Source organism: Electrophorus electricus, chromosome 3 (genome assembly GCF_013358815.1).
Source record: "Electrophorus electricus isolate fEleEle1 chromosome 3, fEleEle1.pri, whole genome shotgun sequence".
NCBI classification, from domain to species: domain Eukaryota; kingdom Metazoa; phylum Chordata; class Actinopteri; order Gymnotiformes; family Gymnotidae; genus Electrophorus; species Electrophorus electricus.
In genome coordinates, this window is record NC_049537.1 from 15,326,589 (window position 1) to 15,353,002 (window position 26,414).

Sequence of the window (26,414 nt, forward strand, 5' to 3'; positions counted from 1 at the left end):
CAAGTGACGAGCCAAAAACAAATAATCAAGTCCTACATTTAAAAAAAAGAACACCCTGAACACATTCAACATTGGCCAACTCAAAGCAGGAATTAAACCATTCTTTGACTTACTTCAACCTTGTCCTTGCTTCTTGGTAGCAAACTCATTCTGAAATTAATTCAGGACTCTTGCTACATAAATAGGTATTCAAATTCAATTACAGCAGACTAACAGTAGGGAATGGCCTCCCTTGAGGTACAGAAATTAGAAGTTAGGAGGAAAGAAAAGTAGGAAAAATATTATTTTAATAGATGTGGTCTCTTTCTTTTGCAAACTATAATGCACCAGCTGTTCATGTTAATTCATCCACATTCAAATGTAGGTCATCAACTGAGTGACCCAGAACAAGGGAAAGGAAATCATCTGGAATATTCCATTATAGCTACAAAAATGGTGAGGACTGGAGCTCTTTGAAGCAGGGGTTTCAGGATCATACTACAAGCTGATTCATTATACCAACACAGGTCAAATAAATACAAGTGAATATAAAGAAACACTGATCAGTGTTAAAAATAACGCTACAAATCCACACATGCAAACCTGAGTGTTAGGGAGCAGGTAAAAAACGAATAAACAATAGTAAATGGCAGTTAACAACACACAAATTAAAGCATACTAACCGGTATCCACTAAGTTCCAATTGTTTCATTTATTAAACTAGGTCATAAATACCTTAGAAATCATTAATGAGATTTGAAATGTGGTGGTGCTTTTGGCTGAGGGGTAGAAGCATGCGACATGGCGTGCCAGGGAAATTCCCCGTACTCACCCCGCCGACCCTTTCGAAGTGGTCCAAGTCCTGGTGGAAGTCAATGGGCTGGCCGTTGAAGGCCCAGGAGAAGGTCACGTCAAGGGCTGGATCAGAGGCCACCTGGCAGGGTAGCACGATGCTCTCGCCCACGATGATCTCCAGACTGCCAGGGCCCTGCGTGATTCGGGTTGGCTCTGTGCACGGAGCCAGCACAGATCAGTCAGATGGGTGTTTGTGCTGTTCACGCCACCACAGACTACTGAGGCATCGATAGCGGTGCCTCTAGACTCCGGGTCATTTAACAGCACCATGGGCTACTGCGATTTGTAAATGGACATTCCTGCACATTCTACAGAACCCGTTCTTGAACTCCCAAGTGACGAAAGTGTGGACAAATAACATTGGTGTCCTGAGGAACTACCAAAAATGTGAGATGATGTACTTTGAGAGATGTACAGTCTAGAAGAAACACTAGTATCAGTATTGGTCAGCAATCATTCTGACAGAGAGGATGTTTGAAAAATAGGTACATTGTATCAGTCGCTATACTAAAGATGAGTGGACATATGCCACTTTTCACACTTGGTTAGAATATGTGAACAAAAAACTTGTGGTAATGTCTTGCAACAAGTCAAATACTGTACTGCCAGACAAGGAGAACAACTGAGGTTATAACTCACCGTGATCTGCTTTATATCTTTATAACCCCACAATGCAACGCTGGCATTTCGATATCTTTTGCCCATTGGTGATACTTGTAAAAAGGTTAAGAACCACTGTTCTACATTATGGTGACTGTCAGTAAGAGGAAAAAATGTTTAAGTGGGATATAATAAGGGAAAATACATTGAGTAAGGTATCTAGAGTGAACTGGGATGCAATAGGATGGGTGGGGGTGAGGGTGGGGGGGGGGTGTGGTGGGTGACGTCTTCTGAGGAAAAGGTCATGCTAATTAAATTACACCAGATTAAAGGGGTCATCTTCTGGTGCATAACAAAACGCTAATGAGGAATAAAGAAATAATAAGAGTGGCTGATACCCACACACGTGGACACACACTCACGCACGACAACCAGCCCCCTGCCATCCCCTGCCCTATAAAGCACATCGTAGTTAATGGCAGAAACAGATTATAAAGGAAAGGAGGAGAATGGAAGGACTGATTTCACAGTGCCATTAAATGAGGAAAAGGTTTACCGACTCTCCTAATGACCCTGAGTCAGCTGTGCCTTTAAAGCTGAAGCCTCCTTATACCAATCACCAAAATAGCTGCTCTAAAAGAAAAAGAAATGTCTGGACTGTCCTGAGTTATGCAGTCAGTAACCAATTTTTTTTCTTACTTTTTTTTTTTTTTTTTTTTTAACCTTTTCCAGTCCAGCTGTATTAGCCAGTCAGGAAACTTCTGTACAATAGCAGTCAGTTACTGTCAGCTACTGCCAGGGCCTGTCAGTTGTTTGGCATGTGCACAGACAGCACAGAGGGGTAGGCTAAGGGGCTTTGGAGAGATGTTTGGAAAGAGCGCATGGTATTGAAGGCAGAGGGTGGGCACCTTCTGTGGCCAAGTCTGGCGGAGGTTAGCAAAAGCTTTGAGAAGTGTGGAACTCTTTGGATTGCCAGATTAGCTCATTTCTTCCAAATGACAGAGATTAAATGTATTACAGAATGTAGACATTTGTTAAGTACGTTATTTAGAAGTACACATTTTGGATGGAAGCCATTTGTCCTTTCATTTGAAATGTGTGTAATAGAGGCCATCCCCTACTACAAATGCTCATAACACTACGCTCCTGGTTATTTTATTATAATGCCTAACAGATCATCGCAGGCTACACTTAAAATGTGACTTGGCACCAGGAGACCAACGAAAGCAATCACAACAGCAAAGCCTTTGAAACTTTAAAGTACACTTAAAGCTCGACACTACTGGGAAAACATATGTGAGCGAAATTGGAGAGCAACTGACCTGTGATCAGCAGCCGGCCTGCCATGCTTGCACTGCCAAATTGGTTTTTGGCGATGCACGTGTAAATGCCCCCGTCTCGCTTAGTCACGTTGGCAATCCTTAGCGTTCCATTAGGGAAGAGCGAGAACCTGAGGGAAACAACCACCGCCGACCATTTTGAAGAACACATTTTTATCCTAGGGCGAGTAGGCATGGCATGAGCTGGCAATTCGACAGTAAATCTTGGCGCCAGCAAGAGTGCCTTGACGGGTGACGCTATTTATGCGGTGTCTCTTACCGTTCGTCCTTGTGGAGAACCTCGCTCCCTCGCTTCCACACACTGATGGCTCTGGGCGAGGCGTTTGGCCGGCACTCCAGGTTCACCTCGCTACCGGCGCGAGCCTTCAGTGTGCTCCTCAAAGGGCTCTGAGAGAAGTCGGGTGGTGAGGCTGTGCGAGACAGAGAGATTTGGCCCGCAGACGAGGTTTAATGCCGCTTTGATAGAAGCCGTGACCAGCAGCGAGTGCCTTTCTTACGGCCTCCGGCGGTAAGAATAAAAAAGGGGCGCCCTGCCTTCAAGGGAAGTCTTTGAGATTTAAGACTTTAACAAATGGAGCCATCGACTGGCGCAGTTGGGTGTCGAGACAGAGCTTCTGGTTCTGGGCTGTGACCTGACTGTCTCGCATTAAGTCATCTTCTCAACATGGCATGTGGTAGGATTTGGTTACACAGGGTTCCGCAAAGGGGCTGAAATCAATATGTCATGATTTACATGCATGAACTCCAGAAAGAACACAGCTACGACAAAACACTTGTCAAAGCGGCAAAATCAATATGAAGCAAAAGCTAGGCTTTGAGGCGCTCAGGCAGATGAATATTGTCACTGTTGCCCTGGGTGACATTTTGTGGGTTGATAGCAGGGGTAGGCAAATTTTATGAAAAAAAACCCCAAACATAACAGGATTAAGAGATAGAAAGATGGCCTGGTTAAAAATAAATAAATCCTGATCCAAGGTTTTACAGTGTTTTCTTTTTTTTTTATATCATCGTTTTATTTATTACTGACATTTCACAATATTCACAGAACTCCAATGCCTTGCTATATATAGAACATGTTTCAACATATAAGGGGGAAGGAAAAAAAAAAAAAAGGCAAAATGGTCTAAGGGTAACCACCTCAGCTTATACTGCTGCATGCCTTCACATCTAAAGTAGAACCACATACAGTATTGTATTATGAGACAGGACCACTCACTCTGAAAGGTGTAGATTTCCACATTGTTTTCTTCCATGGATTCATTCTGATAGTAACTGTTAGTCTGACAAGTTGCCGTGTTGTTTGTGTGCTGGGCCTATAAGAACTGTCCTGAAGTTGCTGGCTTATTTAGGCTGATGGTGATGTTTGAATGGAATTAGAAGAGGAATCCATAACAATGACTGAAGCACTTGAGATATTGCTGATGATACTAAATGACCAGTTATAGCATGACCAGCAGGTACAACTGAAGTAAAGGAGAGGATGTTTTAAGTGCCAGCAAAAGCTTGTTTTACTAACCTTTACCTAGGCAGCAAAGTGTTGAGTAACTATTCAGTCAGTGTTGGAATGAATTTGGGGAGTGCAGTAAAAGGGAAAGCCTGTGAGGTTCTGGCCTTTATTTCGGAGCGGAGAGGTGAAGCCCTTACCTAGCACCATCAGCTCAGCGGTGGCATAAATGATCCCGTGCTTGTTCTCTGCCACGCACTGATACATCCCCCCATCTGAGACAGTCAGCGAGGAGATGGTGAGGGCACCATTCTCTATTAACACCCGGCCCTGTGGGGGGTCACACGCGAGCACACACACACACACACACACACACACACACACACACACACACACACACACACACACACACACACACACACACACACACGGTAGTCTACGTGCAGGAGCAGGCTATTACATTTACATTTATAAGCACAGATGCAATTACTCAGAAGCACCACTTTAGGAACTATAGGAAGAGAAGCAGAGAAAGAGTGTATGAGAGAGAGAGACTTTTCAAATACTGTTCCACTGTATTTATAGCATACATTTTCAGACTGTTTTGTGAGGGGCAGTTGAGGAAGAGGTGCTGGATATAAGGGGTAGACAAGCAGGCCAGCAGGCAAAACTCGCTGACCCTCAACTTCGGCACCTAGGGTGGCAGCGCTACTGTTTTAGCAGCCATGGCACACTAACACTCGTCTCATTTGGCAACAAAGGGCTGTTTGAAAAGTGAGCGAGACGCAGTTCAAAAACTGTCAGCTAAGCTTGACGCCCATCAGCTGTTTTTTTAAAGCTGGAACTCAGCACAGCATGCCTGGCATGGACACAGGCTACTAAGGGACAGACAGTGAGGGAGTGAGCGAGACAGAGACAGACAGAAGGAGGTCATTTGCTTGTGATTGGTCCAAATTGAGGCCACAGCTAATGTGTCCACTGTTGCTGCTCTGTTGCCTCGTTACAGCACTACTAGTCTTGCCACGCTAGCTTTGGCTTGCTGAGAAAGTTAATATTATTTTGCTGTGCAGAAGGGGCACTGTGCCCTGACCTCATTTCATAACAATAGGACACAGAATTCGGAGTTTTGTGTAATACAGCAACACCAGTGACAGCTTAATAGGGACACTTTTTTAATAGGGACACTTTTTATCTTATAGTTACAGTCGGGCAACCCTGTCCCTTCAGCCGCCACAAATAAGAGGCTGAAGTTGATGCAGCTGCCCTCAGTATAAAACATTGAGTGCAGCCGCTGTCAGTAAACCAAGAAAAATGTTTCAATGTTCTATTGTTTAGTTCACAGTTTCACCTGCAAACTGGAAAAGCCCAGCCATTCATGCAGAAATATAATGTAAATTATATATTTCACTTTCTAAATAAAGTTTACATAAAACCTTTGTGGGTGACATGCTTACTAGGAGTTTCTGAGAAGGTTGTGCAAACTGAAAACAAACAGAAGTGGAGTGCATGAAAGAAGCACTGGGCAAGAAAGGGCAGGAGAACAGCAGGAGGGTTGAGCTAAAAGCCCCTTCATCCTTTAATGGCTGTTTCACACCATGTTTCTTACTGTCAGTAAAACCCATTTTGGCTCATGGCTTTCTTACAATAGTTGTTATCGATCATTTTTGCTATGGGCCATGTGAATTTGTACATTTTCCAGCCATCTTTCATAGCTAACCTTGGACATATGTCAAATAAAGCCAGCATCTGAGTTTGTCTGAAGTGTTCCACTGTACCTCAGACATGAGTGTTTCTCCATCCTTCAGCCAGCTGTAGGAGGGCTTAGGCTTCCCATTGGCTTTGCACTCCCAAAATAGGTTCTCCTCGATGGACAAGGCCATGTTTGTCATTGTCTGTAGCCAATGAGGTTTGGCTATGAAGAGACAATTGTAAGTCAATGGTAAAGTACTGAGGACTCTGTAGGAAACTAAAGATAGCAATTCAAGTGCAAAAATACATGTACAGGCTTAATATTTGAACATTAGTATTACATTACACCACATTCCATATTATTATGCAAACTGGATTTAAGTGTCAAAGATTTAATTTTTTGTTTTTTAGTTAAACTCATGGATGGTGAGTCTCTCAGGGCTCTTTGGATCACTGAAATCAATCTCAGACACCTGTGATAATTAGTTTGCCAGGTGAGCCCAATTAAAGGAAAACTACTTAAGAAGGACGTTGCACATCATTAAGCAGGCCACAGGTTTCAAGCAATATGGGAAATAAAAGTGTCAAATAATGCAATGCCTTGGACAAGGTATGAAAACATTAGATATTTCAAGAAACCTTAAGCGTGATCATCGAACTGTGAAGAGATTTGTATCTGATTCAGAGCACAGACGGGTTTGTGCAGATAAAGGCATAATGAGGAAGGTTTCTGCCAGACAAATTCATTGGATTAAGAGAGCAGCTGCTAAAATGCCATTACAAAGCAGCAAACAGGTATTTGATGCTGCTGGTGCCTCTGGAGTCCTGCAAACCTCAAGGTGTAGAATCCTCCAGAGGCATGCAGTTGTGCATAAACCTACTATTCGGCCACCCCTAACCAGTGCACACAAGCAGATATGGTTGGCCCAGACATACATGAACACTAATTTTCAAACAGTCTTGTTTACTGATGAGTGCTGTGCAACCATGGATGGAGTAGTGGATGGTTGGTGGATGGCCACCGTGTCCCTTGCTGACGTCGCAGCCTTGTTGGAGGTGGCGGAGTCATGTTTTGGCCGGAATCATGGGGAGAGAGCTGGTAGGCCCCTTTAGGGTCCCTGAAGGTGTGAAAATGACCTTGGCAAAGTATACAGAGTTTAATGACTGACCACTTTCTTCCATGGTACAAAAAGAAGAACCGTGCCTTCCGTAGCAAAATCCTCTTCATGCATGACAATGCAGCATCTCATGCTGCAAAGAATACCTGTGTCATTGGCTGCTATTTTCATAAAAGGAGAGAAACTCATGGTATCCTCCCCTGACCTCAACCCTATTAAGAACCTTTGGAGTATCCTCAAGCAAAAGGTCTATGAGGGTGGGAGGCAGTTCACATCAAAACAGCAGCTCTGGGAGGCTATTCTGACATCCCGCAAAGAAATTCAAGCAGAACCTCTCCAAAAACTCAAGTTCAATGGATGCAAGAATTGTGATATCAAAGAAGGGGTCCTATATTAACATGTAACTTGGCCTGTTAAGATTTTTTTTTAAATTGAAATAGCTTTTGATTTCAGTAAATGTGACCTCTCAATGCTGCAAATTCAACAAATGACCATTTTCAGTTCTTTACAACCTATAAAATGTTTTGAAACTGTTGTACATCATTTGTTTCTTTATTTTTGAAAAAATACTGTCATCATTGGGAGGTTTGTTCAATACAATACAATCTATACTCTAACGGTTGATGACTTGAACATTATACTGACTGTCATTTGCATTGACCATTTAGGAAAATCAGAGAAAAATATCATTTGCATAATAATTTGGAACGCAGGGTAGTACAATATTAGCCCCTTGCACTAGAGTCTACAAATTCATTTTGATCATGCAATGAATTGTATAAATTCTGTTGAATTTATTTCAAATAAGCTTTTTCTGCTCCTTACTGCTATTCTTTTCCATAAAATCCTCAAAATTATTAATAACTGCAATAGTATGTCTTGCTGAGAGAAACACATCATGTACATAAAAGCCTCTTCACCGACAACAAAGACTTCACCCAGGTGGTTTCTTTCTTCCCCTACAATACTTTGCTGTTCTCTCTTCCATAAGGATAATACACAGTAGGGTGGGACTGGAGTCAAAGTAAAAGCAATAAAGTGCACTGCTTTCAGAGAAGCGTATGGGTATGAATCGGTTTAAGAAAATGAGAACCACGACCCTTCCCCACAACCACGACCCCTCCCCACTGCCGCCTGGGAAAATGTGACAATTCTATCACACCGAAGGCATGCTCCCTCAGCTCAACACAAATAAATCCTCTGACCTCATTCTGCAGGCCTTATTACGCGTCTGCCCGGTAGACACCCTCCCCAATGCCTGTATACTGAGTGTGAGTTCAATTAACGCTGGAGTATAATTGCATTTCAAAAATAATCTATTATGAAGAGGACGAAAAAGATGAGAGTCTCCATTATAAAACCAGCAGCTCTCTGCATACTATGAGTTTTGGAGCACAGTAAACTAGTTGAGAAGAGACGAATCAGAATGTGTTTGCGTATCTACAAACATCCAGTTAAACAAAAATCAAAGTTACTGATAATGGGAAATGATTCAGGTTGCTCTTTATGGTGTTCTTCAAATATCAAGAGGGGTATTGAGTGTCTAGAGGTTTAGGCCATTTGATGTGATGGCAACGTGTCCTAATGCTGGGCAGTATCGTGATCATATGGGTTATGCATTGGAGCAGCTCCTCTTCAATGTGCATCATTTGTGACTTGACCTTGCTTTGAGTTACAACACATGACACAGTGAGTGTAACGTTCATTGCATTCAGACTTATGCATCACGATGAAAATGGCTAGATGCCTTGACAAGCACGCCAATGTGTATGCTTGGAGAAGAAGTGATATAATCATTCCCGGCAGGCCCAAAAGGTTTTGCTGACCTTCTCAGTTTAAGCCTTATTATTGATCAAATAGTATGATCAAATATGGCAAAAGCTCCAACATGTCCACTCAACATGTCTTGTGCTAATATGGAAGAATGCTTGCTCTTTGATTTGTACAGACTCCCAGATGGGAATTACTGCAGAGATTCGGCTGGCCCCAAATTCACCAGCAGAGAGCAGTGAGAATTTATGGTGTACATAATTGTATGTTTTAGTAAGTGCATTGTTAATAACAAACAGCTGCTGCAGCAAAAAAAATAAATAAATTGCTTGCCAACTTGCTTGTGGTTTCCATAGACATTAAATGAACACTTTACCATGGAAAGACAGGCGGCCTCGCACCGCATTCTTCCCTCGGTTGTTCTCCGCCACACACTCGTACATCCCAGTGTCTTCCTGCTGAAACCGTGGGATCTCCAAAATGGCATTGGAGTTCCTCAGCTTGACTTTACTGGGGAACGGAACGTCGTTGGTCCTTCTCCAGCTGATCTTAGGTACTGGACTGTGGAAAGGCAGAAAGAGCACCGTTAGCTGGAACACATGTTCTCCTAAGAACCCTCTCCTAGTTCACTTCAAGCTCTTTACAGAATAGTCTACACATGCTCCCGAGAATGGAGTTAAATTCTTCTGTTACTGAATAGGTAAACGCACGACAGGAAAGGATCTATTTCCTCATCAGTTTCTTTGACGCAGGTGCCCGCTTGAGGAAATTCTACTGTGAACATATCTGATTCACACTCATGTCTGGTGTGATATTGCTATTTGCTCCCTGAAAGCCTGTAATCTCCGCTTCTTTGAAAATGCGCTTTTTCCTGTACTAAATGAGGCCTCTCCTTCCCAGCCTCTGAGAAGAGGCATCCAGCTCATTTTCCACACTACTTAAGAAGTAAATCTTGTGGGTTATTGCTCTGTGAAAAGCAGACCATTACACTAAGGAGTCTCCTGTGGGAAAAAAATTGCCATTGCAGATGGCTAATCGCATTAGAAAAGGACCTAAAGGAATGATCTTCAATTTCATGTCTCCTGCAATGGTGTATCAAAAAAGAATAAAACTGCATGATAACTAAGCAAGGTTCTGAACACCAGCTCAACATTACACACACACACACACACACGCACACGCACACGCACACACACACGCACACACACACGCACACACACACGCACACACACACGCACACACACACGCACACACACACGCACACACACACACACACACACACACACGTGCACTCACACGAATGACTTACTTCCCCAAGGCAAAGCATTCCAGTTTCAGAGAAGATCCTTTAGCAGCAGGTACAGTGTCAGGGAAATGAACTTCTATTTTGGGCTCATACTCTCCCATTGCTCCTGTAATGGGCAAACAACACACCATGTTTTTCATCAGTGATTTATGGTATACACACTTCAGGCTCCTGTACACAGACAACCCAGCAACAAGAGGACAATGGCAAAGAACAGGAAGAAATACAGAGAAGATTCATAAAAGAAAACACACAGAAAGCTTTATAAAAGCATTCTCTGAGTAAAACCAGTATGTGGCCTTGTGCTGACATTGTCAGAGCTACAGGTTAGCTTCTAGTTCAGCCATCAAAAGACTGGCATTTAGCAAAAGATCTCTCAAACAACCTTTAGAAAAAAGGGGACCTTTCTTAAAAAGGCATCTTGGTCTGAATCTGAGATTGTATCTCATTGGAAGCAAGCCATTCTGAGTAGATATAAAAGATGGAATCTGGTACGGATGAAGGCTCTTACCATCATTTCTCAGCACAAGAGGTGTGGGAGAACTAAGCACTTTCTCCTTGGTGATACTGTTGTTCACAACACACGTGTAGTTACCCACGTCCGATGGCTCCACCTTGGCAATGTATAGGTTCCCTGTCTCCTGGGACACAAAGCGTCTGCTGTCTTGCTGAACAAAGTAAGGGTACTCATTGAAGACCCAGGCGAAGGTGAGCTCTAGAGAATTGGACAGAGACAAGCCCTTAGGTAAGACACCTTAATCTAGCCCTTGACACCTTAACCTGTCTCGTTGACACCTTAGCTTCTCCCTTTGACACCTCTGGATCAGAATTATTATCTTTGTGCTGGAGTGAACTCTATGGGTGAAAACCCCAGGCCACTTGTGTGAACCTGTGAGCAAATCCACAGATTAGCCTGCAAGGGCAAAGGCATCCTTGGTGGCCTCCCTTCCACCATGCTGAAGGTATTCACAGCCTGGGTAGCAGTTCTTGCTTCTTGCCTTGAAGGTATGTACAGCCTGGCTAGCTGTTCTTGCTTCTGAAGGCAACAGGAAAGGGAGCGAAACAAACTAGATTAAAATTGTCTCACAGGTCCTCTCCTGACACGTGCCTGGTCCGGATATACGCATCAGCAGCTGGGGACGGAGGCTCCTCGCTCGGTGTCGTTCATGCCTGGTCAGCCAGGCATGAACGACGCAAGGGGGGGGGGGAGAGGTCTGCTAGGGTGCGTTACCGTGCCATCCACAGAAGTGGCAGGGAGAGGAGGAGGAAAAGGAGACAAGAAAAACAGACAACAGCAAAACGGTGTCTTTCAGAAGCAGGCACGAGCGCTGCGAGCTACCAAGGTGTGTGCCACGCTTAACACTCATGCCAAGTCACCAATGGAGGTATCTCCAGTCCTCTGACCGCAGATGCGACAGGGATTATGACAGCCAACTGGCTGCCTAAAAAGCTCGATTAGGCTAACAAGTAGAGTTAGCATTTGTTGACTGACTTGAAAGCTATAGAGAGATAGCGCGCCCTTGACTGAAAAGGGCTTGTATTATGCAAAAGAAAAAAAAAATACAGAACATGTCGTTCTCACACATGTAATTGCACAGAAGAATCAAACAAGGCACAAACGGCAAATGACTGAGACACTTAGGAAGAATTCTTACAGTGTGTGCACAGGCTGTGAACCATGATTTGCAAGATGCCTCTTGATATAATAATCATGTAATTGTGTTTTACCATCACCATCTCATCACCCTCATACAAGGGCTAGAAGCAGAGTGCATAAGTTTCAATGGGCACATCACAGACACAGTTATACATGGTATGCATGCCTTTGAAAGTGAGGAACACAACAAGCTAGTTGTGAAAATATTACCTAAATGGAGGCCATAAATCAAAGAACTCTAAACAGCAACATGGTTTTTGTCGTAGTATTTGTGATATTTTATCTCTGAAAGATCCATTTTTTTGGGAACATGTGGTACTAAATGTATAATACGACTATTATATCATTATTTACTTTTGTTCATCTGGTCTACATCTCGACTATCCATGTGGCATTTAGGATTTGACACCATTGCTCATTTACCTAGTGAATCCATGAATCCCCTGGTTCTCATTCTGAGTTTTACAGCCTTGAGCTGTGAACTAGAAAGTTTTCCTCTGGCTAAGAAGGAAACTGAGCTGGCCAGAATGTGTCCAACTAAGCATTCGCCATTGTATTTTAGACATGATAATCTCACTATCGATTGCTTGTTTGGAGCAGCAAATGCAGTCTGGTGAGAAATATATTGCTTTCCGATTGGACTGAAATTCCAAGTCGAGGAATACATTTCTATTTGCCAAGCAGAATGTAGTCTAATTGAAAACAAAGTGATTCAAATGTAACAATAAATGGAGGCCAGGCAGGTAAGTATAAGGAGGGATTTAGGAAAAAATATCAGCAGTTTACCAGTTTTACTTTTTTAAAGTAACTATAGATTGTCTCAAAAATACAGTGCAGACCAATGACATAAATGACATTGCAAGAATTACTGTCTCATTTCTGTCTCACTGCGCTGGTTAGTTAGTGCAAGCTTTTATAAAAGGTAACAATATGAAAATATTACATCAGGGGTTTCCAATACCAAATGGGATTCCCATACTTTAACTAGTCAAATGATTAATCACACATTAATTATCATCTTCACAAATCCTAATAGTTAGCCTATGAAACAAATCCCATGACTTCTAATGTCTCATCTGTTTCTGTAACCACTGTGGCCTCAAGTTGAAATGGAGGTTTCTCACTATCAGTCTTTCATTTTCATTTGGGACATTGTAGCTTTCTAAATAGACAGGCCTAAAATTTTCAAGGTTTCAGATGGCCACAGAAAATCTAGGGAGCTACTGAGCATACAGGACAGAATGATTGTGACTGACTCTGATGGAGTGCAGCTTATGCACCGAGAAGTTTTATTTAGTTTTTTTTCCTTTTGGAATCACTAAAATAGTGGTTTCTATGCCTCAAGCTCCCATTTGGGAACTTCCAGTACATCAGACTTCAAACTCATCCTAGCCGCATTTGTCTTACTGGGAAATGATCCACAGCTGTATTGATATGTTACTAAATGGCAGGCACAATATTCCTGTGCTGCCTTTAATATAAGAGCTCTGTGCACTTCTTACACCCTGTGTCTTCTGGGTAATTATGCTCTGCAAAGCATGAGACATGAAAAAAGCTGTTTCTAACAAAAACATCCATATAAAACAGCCTTACCTCCAGAATGCATAGGGGTTCCACACAACAGAACAACACCTTGGCCTTCCCGCACATTCACAGCACTTCTTGTCTGGGTTTTGAAATTTTCTAGATCTACAAAATAACATACATGTACATAGACATAGACATGAGACACAGAGACACTATAGAAGTCGTATTTTAACATTTGGCCATACTGGAGGCAAAGCACTCTAGCACATGTTATTATCAAATGAGGCCTGATCTTTGCTCTGTAACAGCATCACCCTCCATGTCAATGTAGTTCTACCTCATTCATCTTCCTATTCAAGTTAGGAGGAGGAGGAAACTCAGGCAGCCTGCTCCAACACCTGGCCTGGGAAAAAGCCTCCTCTCTGCTCCAGAGCTGAAGAGCTAGTAGCAGGCCAGGTTGCTAGTTTCACATTCTCGAGCAGACTGAACTCTCCAAGGAAAACATAACGGGGTCAATATGACTGTTAATATGAATAGGGAGGGGCAGTGATGGGGTAAAGCAAGATTGGGTGGGCAAGGTGGAAGCGCTCAGGCCGGCTTCACCCAATGAGAAACTCCTTGGTGGAGCAGAGACACATCCCAGACTGTCTCCAGCTCATGTCTGTTGAGCGAGTCACAACGTCCCACCGTCACAGCACGAAAGGCTTAAAACCAGAGGGGCCGAGGCCTTGTGGTTGATTAACGAGTGCTTGGGCCGGAATCTATATGGTTTGGCCCATGCCAAACATTTGAGGAAGGACCAGGCACTTATATAGTGAAGAACATTAATATCAGTCCAGCAATGGAGGTAAAGGAGGTGAACTCAGGAACTGAAGGCTGGTGCCATGGGATTCTCTCTCTGTTTGTTTTATTGATTTCTTATGAACCAGCACATTCAGCTTTTCCATTAAAGTTTATATATTAGTGGCGTGATATGGTTCATCATGATGTATGAGGTGAAAACTTGAAATGAAACAAATCAGACCATCCTAGGTCTGTATGCCTCACTAACAAAGAACAATATAAATTCCTATACAATTTTGGTTCCTAAACATATTGTTGCAGCTATGGACAAACAGCTAACATGTAAAAAAAGCATTAGACTCCTTGATAAGACTGCTGATTTATTTGCCTAAAATAACAGTCTCACCTTTAAAACAGGTAATTAACACTGGCAGCAATAGGACCCTATTAAACCAACACTCCTCTTCTACTACCCAATGATCAATAACGGAAATAAATGTCAAGCAAGTCCTTTTAACCATTCCCCTGAAGTAAAATTTATTATCTTACCCATGAGGATAGTGGCAGCCTGTCTCCTAAGAGAGTCAGGTGCTCTCTTTGGCCAGATAGCCAATCAATTGCAAGTCGGAACAATATGGAGAAAGAAAGGGCAGAGGACCTTCCAGGACCCTGCAGGACCCTACAGGACCTGCACTTCAAGCATACAAGGCTCTTATCTTGTCTACAAGTTGAGGTCAAGAGGAGAGGCATTAGCAACATCAAAAGTTACATGGGTTCACTCATAAGCTGGGATTGACGCTACGCATCCTAATTTATTTTACTGTTACATTAATATAGCCTTATAAAGTTAACCTCCATCTTTGGACCTATTGATTCCAAGTTTGCCTTTATTTCTCCAGTTCAGTTCCTATGGTCATAGAGTGAGTCAAAGTTTAGTGACTCCCCTCTTTTTAAAGTTGAAGCTCTGTAATTGGTTAGTTAGTTGTAATGCACATATGACACAAGTTACTAAAATACCTTCAAATGACAAGTGAGCCATTTTTATTCTCTGACTCACTGGTGAGAAGGTGAGTCATCACACATTAGTTTTACTTTAAAATTTTACTTACATTAAAAAAAAAAATACTGAGGTGAAGACCCCAGTGACTTTAATATTTTCAATGTTAGAGTCTTGATACACCATAAAATGTAAAGAGCAATTATAACAATTGCTGAGCTGAGTCAAGTTGAAAAATACACTGTGTGCACATTTATTAGGCAAGAGAGTATTTTGACCATATCATTTTTATGCCCATTTTCCAACTACAAGCTATATAAACTTGAATGCTTATTGGATTTAAGCATATCTGGTGATGCACATTTGTGAAATGAGGGAGGGTGTGGCCTAAGGATATCAACACCTTATATCAAGGTGTGCATAATTATTAGGCAGCTTCTTTTCCTCAGGCAAAATGGGCCAAAAAGAGAGATTTATCTGACTCAAAGTCAAAAATTGTAAAATGTATTTCGGAGGAATGCAGCATTCTTAAAATTGCTAAGATATTGGGGTGTGATCACAGAACCATCAAATGCTTTGTTGCAAATAGTCAACAGGGTTGCAAGAAACGTATTGAGAAAAAAAAGATGCAAATTAACTGCAAAAGATTTGAGAAGACCAGGAACCCATTATCCTCCAGGGCTGTCATACTCTAGACCTGCAACCTACCTGGAGTGCTCAGAAGTACAAGGTGTTCAGTACTCAGAGACATGGCCAAAGTAAGGAAGGCTGAAACCCAACCACCACTGAACAAGACACATAAGGTGAAACATCAAGACTGGGCCAAGAAATACCTGAAGACAGATTTTTTTTTTCAAAGGTTTTATGGACTGATGAGATGAAAGTAACTCTTGATGAACCAGATGGATGGGCCCATCTTCGACTCAGATGCCAGCAAGGTGGAGGTGGAGTACTGCTAGGGTTGGTATTATTAAAGATGAGCTAGAAGACACTTTTTTCAAGCAGTGGTACATGAAAAGGTCTGCATCTTTCAAGAAGATCATGATTTTTATGCAAGACAATGCTCCATCGCATGCATCGAAGTACTCTACTGCGTGGCTAGCAAGTAAAGGCCTTAAGGATGAAAGAATAATGACATGGCCCCCTTCCTCACCTGACCTAAACCCTATTGAGAACTTCTGGGCCCTTCTTAAATGTGAGATTTCCGGTGAAGGAAAACAGTACATCTCTCTGAACAGTGTCTGGGAGGCTGGGGTTGCTGCTGCACAAAAAGTTGATTGTCAACAGATTAAGAAACTGAGACTCCATGAACGGAACACTTGTTATTGAAAAGAAGGGTTGCTATATTGGTCACTTTTTTTTTTATGTCAGAAATGTTCACTTGTAAATTCTTAGTTGTTTGTTTTTTATTCTCACTTTAACAGATGAAAAAGCGAGATGGGAAAATGTGTTTTTTATTTAGTTGCATAATAATTCTGCACACTAATAATTGCCCAATAATTATGCGCACACAGATATTCTCCTAAGAAAACCAAAACCTAACTTTTAATTTCTTAAATATTCAGGTTTGAGGATTATTAACATTGTAGATTGACCGAGAGCACTGTAGTTGTTCAATAATGAATCCTCAAAAATACAACTTGCCTAATAATTGTGCACACAGTGTAGTTTCAAATTCTTGATTTATCACGTCATAAAAGGGTTAGACCCCTACCAATCTTTGCCTTCAGATGCAAATTGCCTTAAGGATAAAAAAAGTACTAGATCTGACAGATATAAACAAAGGAACAAACAAAAAATAGCTTAATTACTGCATACCACTGTGTATTTTGGCAAACCCATGGGTTATGGAACAACCAGCGTGGGAAACATGACTTTCGGTGCATGATAGCATGAGTCAATACACAGTGTTCAAAGATTACGTTAAAGCTGGCGACAAATGGGAATTGATGATAAAGTCAAACATCGCTCCTTCCTTGTCAGCTTGCTGCATCTGACATCCACCTCAATTTTTGCTTTCTTCTGCTGACCTGAGAAATCTGATTCACTGACTGGTAGTCAGAACAGTCACAAAAGATGAGGAAAACTACAAAAGCTCTTATACACAGAAATACAGAGAGGCATGGACCCCACTCACATGCACACCTCACTCACTGGTCTAGAACGGTATGTTCTGTCCCCGCGCTCGAGTGTTCCTGCAGTGTATGCTTTGGTGTCTTTGCTATGTGAAGGACTTGCTAATTAGCTTATGACTTGAGCCTGCATGAACTCCATACTGAGCCGTGCAGGGGATGCAGAAGCACAGGAAGTAGTGCATTAACTCACAGGCAAACTGCAGACTGGCTCTCCGGCTTAGAATGGTTCCACGGGTGTTGGAAGCAGAGCACTGGTAGATGCCGGTGTCCTGGTCCCGGTCCAGCCCCTTAATGATCAGATTCCCTCCAGATACACGACGCCTCGCATCAGCACGGAGATCAATGAGTGTCCCATTTAGAGACCATCTGCAGAGATGCAAACACAATCACGTCTCCAATCACAGGACAGCCCCGCTTGGGACTGTTCATCACAAGCATTGATCTGATCAGTTCACCTTTATTATGTTCAGCAGAACAAAGAATTAATCAAAGCTCACACATTACATCTGCATTTGTGTTTTGTTTTTTTGTTTTTTTACAATTCTCTTGCAGAATTTACATACATGTAGGAACTGATGAGGAAGCATAGCAATTTGTCATCTTTAATAAATGGTAAATGTTTTGAAAATGAATGGAAATAACTAGCGCAGTCATTTCCATTTTTTTTATGTGAGATTCTAAAATTCCAACTATTCATATACATTATATAGATACAAAATTACAAATACTTAAAAAAAATAATGTTATGTATTTAAACATTTTCAATTACACAATATCTAAAATAGATTATAAGTTTTTACTCCTATCAAGCATTCAAAACTGCTGGTACTCTTTCTACAGGCATTTAGTTTAACAGAACTCAAAGGAGACTGTTCATTTACCTTATTCATTAGTTTTGGGGCTTGGATAACTATATGTGCAGAATAAGGCACATTTTAAAGTGCAGGATTTGTTCTTGGCCTCTGACAGCATGAAGACCAAAGAAGTGTGAATGCAAGTAAAGCAGACCATTAGGCTGAAAATAAGCTAAATCAACCAGGGATACAGTTGAAGCACGCATCCCAGGGCCAACTCTTTGGTATGTTATTAATGCCCTAAATTCAATTACCTGCACAAATTACAAACACAAACAAAACACCATCACATGTAGCGTGACAACAGCACTGAGCTTATAGAGCATGCTGAAAGGTTATCCCAGATATTATTTCTGGAGTTGCATTATTATTGTAAAAAACAATTCTGTAGATACAATACAGAAAAAATCCAACTAACCTTACAATCTGAGCAATTTCTAGGGCAAAGAAAAGTATGGGCCAAAAGGTCCTCTTAGCTGCGTGAAGAAAAGCTCTCTTAGCGTGCCACTCCTAGAATTTAGAACACCACTAAAGCAGTCTATACGTGCGGAATCTAAAAGGAAGCAGGGTAAGATGCAGACCACTAGTAAGTCTCAGACACAAAAGCTTACTTGTACCAAATGGTTGGAAAATAGGAGAGTGGAGAGTGGGAGAAACTAATGGCTAAATGGACAAGACTGCATGCCTTCATCCATGAAACATCATGAAAAACAGAGTTAAGATTATCTTCATTTCAGATTACTGCACATTAAAACAAAAAACAAATGTGGGGGGGGAGGGATATAAAAAAGCAATACAAGTCATTGGTTGTCTTGTGAATGATAATTTGCAAGAAGGTGACACTGATTGGTTTTGACAGGTGTCATGCTGAGTTTAGAACAAACCAGCATTTCTGATTGAAGGTGTGAATGTATTTTCTAGGCAACACCACACTGTCAGAAAAGCCCTGATGACAGGGATATCAATCCATCATTCTCCTTCTTGCCTGACACTATGGATGGGAAGGTTACAATCCCTGTTTGTCAGCAAGTTATGTTTTTTTATATAAAATCATATCTTACTTCATCAAATCTCATTTAATAACAACAACAACAGACAACAAAATATTTTTGTCCCACAAACTAAATACGTGGTCATGGTTCTTTTTGCACTGAATTCAAATTTGTTTTAAGGATGTTTCTCTCAGGCATGGTTTTTAAATGAACATCCCTCTTAAGTGTCCAATAACTGTCTGCCAACACAGAGGGGCACCACTTTCCATGGTGCTGAGTTTCCACAGGCCCACTATACGTAATGATATGGGAGTGTAATCAGATATAACCTATTTGTTCCAAGTAGACAGTGGAAAGCACACTGGTAGATCACATCTGCTAAATGCCAAACATGTAGGTATAAATATAGTGGAAGAACAAAAACCATGGGTGATATGTTTTCAGAATTTCTCTATTTGGATTCAGCGTTCAATACATAATAAACAGCTGTTTTTCTTTGCTTTGGGTCTTTCTCCTACTTGGCTCATATATTATGTTTAAGATACATGAGGTTTTTCATATGGGCTAAATATTATGCATATCACTTAAGTCACAAAGTATCACACTGAATTTGGTGATCACTTTGTGATTAGTACAGTTTGTGGGAATATACCAAGTTCTTACCCAAGGTAACTAACTATATATATATTTTACTTGTTATATTTACATTGTAATTAGGTAAAAGATCAGTCAGGATGGCTAGCTAGATACCCTACACTGCCTAGATAACAACTGGGCCTGCACGTGGTCAAAAGAAATGTAAATATATAAAGTCAATAAGAAATCTTAATCCTTATAACCTTGAAACCTTTATAATCGTTATAATCTTGAAAGAAAAAAAATGCCTCAGCATAATGTATTGCTCCATGCCATGAGTTCAGCTGATGCATTTATGTTTCTGTTGCGTGCAGTTTACAGCTACATAGCTATAGCTAGCTAGTCATGTTTTTCTGTCTGAATATCCTTTATATAAGATCACACTTTACTTTCATATTAATAACGTACATTAGGAGAGAGTGCATATGTGAGCCATAAGAATAAAGGATTACTTCATACATGTAATCCACTGAATCCCATGTGCGTGTGTGTGTATATATATAAACATATTTCAGTACTAAATTGCTTCTCTCTCTCTCTCCCTCTCCCTTTCCCTCTCCAGTTCTGGACTAAATCAGTGCAGACATCTGTCAGCTTGGCTGATGAGGATGTTCAAACACTGGACTGAAATCCTCAAGAGCCACAAAGAAAATGTTGAATCACACTGAATGCGCTGGCATACAGCATCACGTAGAAGCATTGTGGGTGTTAATAATCCCTCCCTTTAGAATTCAAGAAATCACAAAGACTGCGTTTTAACACAGGGCTACTGGAATTACAGCTCAAAGAATGTGAAATGCTCATTTCAGATGGCCAAAAAAAAGAGAGAAAGCAAAAAAAGCAAAAAGGTGAAAAAAAAAAAATCAATATTATCCCTATGCCATGGAAATCTAATGAGTGGGGAAGACAGCGCTTCTCTCTTATCTAAAGCAGCATGACTGTCCCCAGACTCAGCTCCACCTACAAAGGTAGGGCGGTAGCTGTCCGTCAAGCTGATTCTCACCTCATTATTATTTACTTTATGTGGAGCCAATCTGACGTCTTTAGTCACCTTTTGAGAGACAGCTGTTAAATTCACTTTAATTGATTTAATTGATTCAACTTAATTGAGACGTATGCTACGTTACCTTCCCCTGAACCCTCAGATGTGGTTAAGTAAACTACGGGTCTCTCACACCCATTTACACAGACTCTAAACAGCATTAGCACTGTCTCTTTGTCAAGTGTCCTGTTCTAAATTGTGCATAATTATTCTTATAAAATCATCAAAAACCGACAGCACTCAAGCATTTATCAGACACTGACCATTTTAATAATGACACTATGTACAATTATGTACATCATTGTAACTTTTACACCTTACTACTAAGTAATTCCTGCCTCACCCTTCTAGTGTTTGGTCATATCTTCAAGTGGGTGGTCATATCTTTATCCTCCCACTCAGACCTTCTACCAGAGGCCTGAGTATTTTAGGATGCAACAAAGTAATTGTGCTGGTCTTAAGATCATGCCTTTGTGTCATTCTTGGGATCTGTTGGAGCCACTCCTCCACATTAGGGCTCACAAACCCAAGTATCACCACCAGGACAGCCTTGGAGTGGTGTATATATAGACACACATATGTATTTGGCAGCAGAGACAAAAATAACATTTCCATGTTGCACTTATAAACCATTTTATAACAACTTGCTCCATCGCAGGTATAACTGTCACCAGGCATAAGTGTGACTACTGTATATTCCCAATGTTTTACAGCCTCCTGAGTATGTTACTTTAGAAGCAGCAGAGGTTATTTATCTTCCGTGCAGCACAGTGGAGCCTGTTTGTCGTATGCTGCAACTCTGTAGGCATGGCAGAGGCAAAGCAGTGGACCTTCACTGAAAGTAATCGAGGGGGACAGGAAGCAGACTGAGCTGGTGGGGTGGCTGAGTCCTCTTTGTAGGCTGAGAAAGCTTTACCACTCGTTCAACAGAAGAACGTGCATGCACTCACTCATTCATTTATTTTACCAGTGAAGCTTGAAGAGTAAAGATGATGTAGCTTGGGTAATGGAGAGGCCTTTTTACAAGTGGGAAAAAGCTGGCCAGGAATTAACCAAAAAGCCTGAGCTATTTTCAGGTAATGACCAGTGGGCCAAGATGTAAATGCCCTCGCTGATGTAATCCTGTTCAAGTAATCTCTAAAACAGGTTTTATGCACAGTTGTTGTACACAAACCTTTCCTGACTTTGGGTTTCAACATTATCATAAATATCAGCTGAAACATCATCGTGTGTATAGCCGGAGTGCACCCAACATTGCCGATATGTCCAAAATATGCAAAATCCAAATTGTTCCAGTGCGTATGTTACCTAATTAACCAGCTGCAAAATAAATAAATACATTTTAAAAAAGCAAGCATGTGGTGTACAAAAGCAGCCCCAATTATCTTTCCAAAAAATGCAGTGATGTCCGGCGAGGGCAAACCTATGTGCCAGGAGGGCAACCTATGCTTGGAAAGATCACAGCAGAGCAAGGCTAATGAGCACCAGCACAAACGCACCTCGAGCTTGCCGTGTGTCATTTCTGCATTTTAAGCGGCTCTTGCATCAACCTCCTCTTGGATCGCTTTCTGATCCACCAGCCACCTCACACGCGGTACGGACTCCTATCCAAGGTTAAAAGCATCTTCGGTAGCCCCTGTTGATCTTTTGAAGACGCACCTCCGGCCGGCATAAAGGTAAAAGGGAGGGGGGGTTTCTCATTTCGTTCCCTTATATTGTCGCCGTGCTTTTATTGGCGTGTGGGTACATGCAGGCTAAAGTGGCTTTGGGCCAGGGATGGTGGTTCTCCTTTTATAAACAGCTCACCCACAAGGGAGTAGGGGGAGGGGGACTTCAGGTTTGCTCTGAACGAACTCTGGCCGACCTTCTGGTCCATATCAATGTTGCATGAGGCTTGCCCTCTACCTCTCCTTCGTCTTACCAGGTGCTGTCATAATGACCTGGCCTAATTGCCTTCCTGTTTTCCCCCCAAGGACTCACTCTATGGTTTGACAGTCGGCAGCCAACTTTCACTTCAGCTCGAATGTGCACAAAGAACTGCTGACCTGACTCAGAACACAGCACATCAAAAAGGAATCTGCTTGGGCGACAGCCATAATTCTCTGCCGACTGTTCTTCAGTGGGTAGGACCAAAACTGTGTTAATTAACAATCAATAAAATAAATGAATTATGTGTGCAACCAGTGCTGAATAAACATGCAACTGGTCTCTGCCATGGGTCACATAATGAATGTTTTATAAATCAGTCTTTTATCTTATTAAATTTAGTTACAGCAATGTAAAAGGGCATAAATATTCCAAGTTTCTTTAAGGAGCCTTTGTCAGAGACATAAAGCATGCCAAGGAATCCATCACTCCACCTTGCACTCACAGCTCTGGAGGGCTCGGAGACCATGGAACAAACACCAGCTGTGACAGCAGCAACAGGAGCTTGGCACGGCACAACTCACTCCCAACTTCTGCCAGCCTTGTCCACGGACTGCACTGACCATTAGGTGGACTAATGTGTGGAGGCCTCACAGGTTAGGTTTGCACTGTTTGGTTTCACCGGAAAGAGATCACCTGTAGGGATTTCTCCATCATTTTCACAAAATGGCAGATCTGGTTACAAAAGAAGACAATTCCTGACATGACTGCACTGATTGTCTTGAGAGCCCTTTTTATATTTCAGTGTCTGGATACTTATTGAACCTAGTGTCACAGTTACAGTTGGAGTGGTATTGTAAGTGTAAGGCATTTCATTTAAATCAAAAGGGATTAAGGATATTCAGAAATGAATTCTTTTAAACATTTGCTGACTTCAAAGTAAGGCATGTTGTGACATATTTCCCCTGATCCTTCTTTTATCTTCCTTTTAACTCTCAAATGAATCCTGACTTGAACTGATGCTGGAGCTATCGATGTTAAAGCCACATTTTCCTAAAGTCATAGCGAAGACAGGGCTACAATGTATTAGACACACAACAGACTAGTGGCAATGTTAAAGGATAATGACAGTGCATAATAAACAGTCTGTGAACAGCAGCCAGACCCGTTCCTGTCTGAAATCTCCTGTTCCATGTCCTGAATGTGCACCACTGGTTGTATTCTATTCCATCTCTATGTCTTCATAAATAAACCAAAAGCTCAGAGTTCTGATTAGAGTGCAAAATTCATGTCATTTTACCTGTCTGGAGAGCAGCAGGATAGCTTGTTTTCCTTTGTTGCCCCATGCTGTTAGTGTGCTGGTTTAACCCACCCCCCTCCACCCACACCCACACCCACACACACCAAGCATAATGATACACCCCACTGCTGAGGCAGAGCCGGTGAAGTAAGGAAAACGCATGCGTTTAACAGAATGTCACCCGCAAGGTTACTGCCCCTCCCAGCCTGCACCCTGAGAGCGTGCATGTGGATTTGCATGATGCTGACCCAAGCTCCGAAACACAATCTACCACAGAGCCAGAGCAGACTGCTATTTCAGGCCCCATACACCTCCGGGGACTGGGCAAGAGAGTGCCTTGGAATCTTGGGCACAAATTATGCTTTCACATCCTTCCCATATTCAAAGTCATTTTTCTCTGCCATGCCTATCACAATGGAAATGTGCATTTCTCTCAGGGAAAGCCTAATGAATTAAGCTTGCTAATACCCCAACCTCAAGCTGAGATCTGCGCACACTGGGGAAAATGAGGGAGTCTCTTGCTCTAGCGCTGCTCCTGTATTTAAACCGGCAGTTTTGTAATATTGGGATTAAGGCATTTAGTGTACACATTGAACAAACTACAAAAAAAAAATTAAAAATGCTGATCCAGACATCCAGGAGAGATTAAAGCTGTAAGAGGCTGTGGGAGAGAGTGCTCGACAGTACAGTATACTAGAGCCTTTCTACAAGTAGGGTGTGGGGACAAACAAGCTGGCTTCCCCTTTCGAAAATCAATGGCAATCAGCAGTATTAGTCCCTCATTCGATCCCCCCTGAGGCAAACACTGACAATTTGCCAAGGCGAAATGGTCAGCTGGAGCGCAGAAGTATGGAACAGCCACAAATGGTTTGGGAGGCAGCACAGCTGCGGGGTGGAGGAGGGTTGGGGGACTCTCACCTGTACTGGGGAGGAGGGACACCAGACGCCTCGCACTGCAGAGCAGACTCCTGACTGGAGGAGCGGATGGGTAGAATCAGGTCACTGGGCTCCGTTCTCCAGCTCGGTCCATGAAAGATGGTGTCCTCTGCATAAGCTGGCCAGAAAGACACAAAAGGAAAGTTTCTCTCACTCTCTGTAACTGCCAAGACAAATTAAGAACAAACACTGAACATACAAATACACACACACAGACACACACACACATAGATATACACACACACACATACACATATATATATATTAAAAAAAAACAAAACACACAAATATACATATGTATATCTATCACCACACACACACACACATATACACACACACACACGTGTGTGTGGTGATATATATATATATATATATATTTATTTTTATTTTTTTTATTACACATACACACATGTATAACATACACACACATATATACACATGTATATCTATCTATCTATCTATCTATCCATCTATCTATCTGTGTGTGTAATATATATATTTTATTTTAGATATATTATATATATTAAAAAAAACAGTCAGATTGCTTCAATAGTGCACTTGTATTATGTGTGAACATAGACATGAAATCATACATAGACATGAAATGTCCCAGGAGGTTTGGTTTAGTTGCTACAAAACACATGATCTGCATATCAGGAATGTTTTGAGATGGTAATTGCTGGAATAGAGCTCAGTAAATGGAAAAAAGTCTTACTCCTCTGTCTGTGGTTGATAGCAAGCCTGCTTTTAGGGTACAATTTACTGTGCTGTCTCAGAAGTGGGTTACCAAAAATAAAAAGTCATGCAATAGTGGCACTGAATATACGTTCTTAAAAGACCATGTTCATATTTCAAAGGCTTTTCACCCTACTTTCTAGATACCCCTTTTAGTGTCAGATATAATGCTGGCTGTCAGCTTCTCAGAAGAACCCACAGAAGGATCACCAACACATTTCCTAACCCTTAGCCTACCAGTGGGCAATAAAATAAAATAACTTCCAGAGTCTCTGACACAAAGAGTTTTAACAGCTAACCTGTGACAAGCATGAAAAAGGCATAGATCTTCTGACTGGAAGCAACAAAAAACCCATTAAAAATACAAAAGACCAGCTTCAATCAAATCTCTACTTCCAAAAACAGTTAATTTGACTGTAAACTGTTGTTTTTATTCAGGTGAATCTTGTCTCTTTTATTAAGCAGTAAACAGACTTACTGGACATACGTCCTTCTATGAAGTGAAGGTTAATTCTACTCTTTCGTTCCTCACAGGTGCTGGAGTATGCCGCGCCAGGAGTGCAATGCACCTGAGACTGGGAATTTCAGCAGAGAATCAACACAGTAGTCTTGCTTTTTCCTTTAAAACCAATTTAATACTGTAGATGGGCTTCAGAACAGTGTCTTTCTAAGGCTGGTGCACTGGCTTTCGGGTGGACTGGTGGACTGAGATGCGGTGCTGGGGTTAAGCGCCTCACTCGTGTACAATGGCAGCAGCCAGAAAACACTTGACGCTGCTGCTCTATTGTGCGGAATCAGCATATTGTATGTTCGTGAGGAGGTGTGATTTGCTACCCTTTATAGATAATGAAAC

General features: G+C 41.7%; 1 protein-coding gene across 1 annotated transcript in view; it reads right to left on the reverse strand.

The window, feature by feature from the left end:
• Positions 1–26,414, reverse strand: part of cntn3b (contactin 3b) — a 45,059-nt gene that overhangs the window by 11,031 nt on the left and 7,614 nt on the right. Inside the window, exons 3-13 of the mRNA XM_026999658.2 lie at positions 24,809–24,944; positions 17,391–17,566; positions 13,352–13,447; positions 10,613–10,816; positions 10,105–10,207; positions 9,172–9,356; positions 5,994–6,130; positions 4,419–4,548; positions 3,034–3,184; positions 2,757–2,884; positions 812–987 (exon numbers count right to left, since the gene is read on the reverse strand). Of these exons, the coding sequence (XP_026855459.2) occupies positions 812–987; positions 2,757–2,884; positions 3,034–3,184; positions 4,419–4,548; positions 5,994–6,130; positions 9,172–9,356; positions 10,105–10,207; positions 10,613–10,816; positions 13,352–13,447; positions 17,391–17,566; positions 24,809–24,944 (1,622 nt within the window). The remainder of the gene's footprint in view (positions 1–811; positions 988–2,756; positions 2,885–3,033; positions 3,185–4,418; positions 4,549–5,993; positions 6,131–9,171; positions 9,357–10,104; positions 10,208–10,612; positions 10,817–13,351; positions 13,448–17,390; positions 17,567–24,808; positions 24,945–26,414) is intronic.